This window comes from Megalobrama amblycephala, linkage group LG2 (assembly GCF_018812025.1).
Source record: "Megalobrama amblycephala isolate DHTTF-2021 linkage group LG2, ASM1881202v1, whole genome shotgun sequence".
Lineage (NCBI taxonomy): Eukaryota > Metazoa > Chordata > Actinopteri > Cypriniformes > Xenocyprididae > Megalobrama > Megalobrama amblycephala.
In genome coordinates this window covers 8,144,613-8,148,018 of record NC_063045.1, presented here as the reverse complement: position 1 = coordinate 8,148,018, position 3,406 = coordinate 8,144,613, and the positions used below count along the sequence as shown (strand labels likewise).

The following is a 3,406-nucleotide window of genomic DNA, read 5'->3' as shown; positions in this document are numbered from 1 at the left end:
AGTATAGTCTAGTATAGTAGTATAGTCAGTCTAGTCTAGTCTAGTATAGTATAGTCTAGTCTAGTTACAGTGATAATAGTCAGTATAGTATAGTATAGTATAGTATAGTCATGATGATAGTATAGTATAGTCAGTAATGTATAGTATAGTCAAAGAGCTTTACAGGTAACAGGTCATTTTGGCTGTACAGCTCTAAAAGAAAATAGTGTCATTGTTCAGCTGAAGTCAGTTCAGTGTTGATTCACTTACATTGTAAAGACCATCAATTATTATGTAAATTACTGTAATTATTTTCCTCTATAAAGCAGTTCTGCAGAAAACAGTGATGTCATCATCTAGGCTAGCTTAGTTCAGTTCTCATCCTATAATGTCAGTACTGTCAGATCAATAATATTGTTGAATATTATTGAATATTGTTGAGGACATTTTCCACATCACAGGCAATGTCGTCTCTTGCCAGGCAAAGGGAAAAACCTGTGCCGGATCCAGCCTTGACAGCCTTGTCTCCACACCCCTTGCTCTTTCTCCTCATCATCCTCTTACACATACTCTTCCTCCTCTACTTTTCAGATTGTTTCCATCTATTGTTGGTATCATCATTCAGCACCTGTGTCACCTGTGCACTCTGAACTGACCTATATTTTATACAGTTGATTTGATCACTTCATTAGAAATAAGTGTGAATAATTTTGAGTCATTGTGTTTAAAGGATGACAACTGTGTTGTAGTTGTGTTTAACTTTTGCCACATGTATTTACCATTTTGCAACACACTGCAAAATGTGTTTTAGTGAGTAAGAATGTGTTTAGAATTTTGCAAAAAGAGTGGATGAGATTTGCAAACAGTGTCTTAACTACCTGAACTTGTTTAAGGTTTTGCCTACAAAGTGACTGATTCGACAAATGGGTTTAGGCCACTGAGCATTGGGTTCAGAGAATGGGGTTTAGTGTTTTAGCAATTGTGAAATACTGTAATATTGAATATAATACTGTACTTGCAGTACATACAGTATACTTTAAATTCACATTACTTGTGATTCTATATACAATATACTTTTTTTTCTGTAACCTCATGTTCTGGATGTTGTGTTTTCCATTTTTTAATGTAGTGTCTAATGAATGATCTGTAGTGTTTATATATTGTTTAATGTGTGTATGATCTGAAAGCTTTGTTTGATTTTGCCATAAGAGTCAGAAGTTTTGTGAAATTAGTTTGAAGATTGGATTTGTGTTTAATGTTTTGAGAAAATGAGTGATGGTTTCAAGAAATGTGTTTTAGCAATTGTGAAATACTGTAATGAGGGATGAATTGTTTTTTTTTTTTTCAGTTATCTATGTGAATTATTTTTGAATCACTTGTGGCACAAACAGTTTCTCTAAAGCACATAAGTTTATGTACAGCTCAGCAGCCTCTTGTGTTACTGTGTTTTTCGGGCACAGTAATAAACAGCAGTGTCCTCAGCCTGTAGATTTGTCATGTGCAGATACACCTGCATTTTACTGTTGTCTCTGGAGATGGTGAATCGTCCTTCAACAGTTTTAGAGTAATATTTGCTACTGCCGCTTGGAGCAGAAATATGCGAGATCCACTCGAGCCCTTTCCCTTCAGCCTGTCTTATCCATGAAATAACTGCATCACCAACTTCAATCCCAGAGAAAGTACAGGTCAGTTTATGTTCGTTCCCAGGTTTGAGGACGACTGACTACATAAAAATAAATCTTACTTACTGTCCATAGAGACGAGTATGCTTATGAAAAAAGTAATTCTGAGGACCATTTTTGCAGCAGTTTTTGTTAAAAATCTCAATGACAAAACACTTAAAAGGAGACAAATATGAAGAGTTTATAAGGCAGAAAGTACATTTTAATTTGCATAGCCCATCCTCCAGCAGATTTCATATCAATAAAATATGATGTCAGACCAAAAAATAAATAAATAAATAAATAAATAAATAAATAAATAAATAAATAAACCCTTCATCTTGCTCATTGTAGATGATATTTGCCACTGCAGTGTACTAATTCACTTGATCAGATTTGGCATGATTGACTATTCTTGAGTCTGAATCAAACAACAGCCTATTATTTTCAGATTAATTTATCAGGTGCTTATGTACAGTACACTCACTGCAGGTTATGAATCTCACTCAATGATCATTCCTCCAAACTCTGAATCTATTATCTTTTTGACCTTCCTTATTACCAGCCCAGAAATTCATACTTTCATTTGGGACGTTGTTTATACAGAAGTATTAAAATGTTTTCTAAACAAGTAATGTGTTGAATTGTGGGGAAATTTGCAGTAATTGCTTCAGTGATTTCATGCATGAATAGTTTTTGTTCAGCCCTGCAGTCTATTGTGTAACTGTGACTCTCTTGCACAGTAATAAACAGCTGTGTCTTCAGTCTTCAGGCTTTTCACCTCTAAATACAGCATGTTTTTGCTGGTGTCTGTGGTCACTGAGAACTGTCCCTGTAGAGACTGAGCATAATATATAGTTGAGCCAGCTATACTCCCAATCCACTCCAGTCCTCTCCCTGGTTTCTGACGGATCCAAGCCATCCAGTAGCCGCTCATTGAGAATCCAGATGCACTGCAGGACAGAGTGACTGATTCTCCTGGTCTTTTCACCACAGAATCTGAGGAGGTCAAAGACTGACCACTAACAGCTGAAAAACAGAGAAAAAATATGTTAGATTTAGAAAAAATAATTGACAACAATAATCTGGAGAAATGAAATCATTCTCACTTGAAATAATCATCAGGAGAACTCCATAAAGTAACATTTCCATTATCACCGTGAAACTGTCAAATGAAGAGAATAAGAAGATATTTATCTGCACTGCAGCAGAACATAAACACTGACTGAGGATTCAGTTTATAACACAGTCCTGTGAGTGTCTGAGTGACTCTGATCCTCCCTACTGAATCATTTGCATATATAGAGGTTCACAGATGTAAGGATTTTTAATCTAGTTGTGTTTTAATTTGAATATTTGTTTAGTAGGCCTGTTCACTTACTCTTTAATCATTCATTATTGAGCCGATGTCACACGGATTCTCAAAACAGCAGGTCACAGATCTCACGAACACAAAATCACCAGTCTGATCATAATCAGAGGATGCAGGGGGAACTAATACCTTTGGCTGCAACTGCTTTCTCACAACAAAGTCACGTTGATACAAACTGCTAAGTCATTGATAGACAGAAATCAAAGGGTCTCAGATGAAGTGTTTGCTGCTCCATTCATCTATGAGCCTTCAGTTTGACTCATTCTGCACATTAATGTGCTGTAACACCAGATTCAACTTAATCAGCTGAAATAACAATTTCAGAAGAACACAGAATAAATCAAATATAACATTTTATTTGCCAGGAACTGTAAGAATGCATCATGCTAATTAC

The 3,406-nt window shown here is 35.6% G+C and overlaps 1 gene segment (V, D, J or C); it reads right to left on the bottom strand.

Annotated features, from left to right (window-relative positions):
- Nucleotides 1-2,162: 2,162 nt before the first annotated feature.
- Nucleotides 2,163-2,860, bottom strand: LOC125263441. The segment is given in 2 exon segments: nt 2,163-2,669; nt 2,750-2,860. Coding segments are annotated over 2 exon segments (372 nt in total).
- Nucleotides 2,861-3,406: the final 546 nt, after the last annotated feature.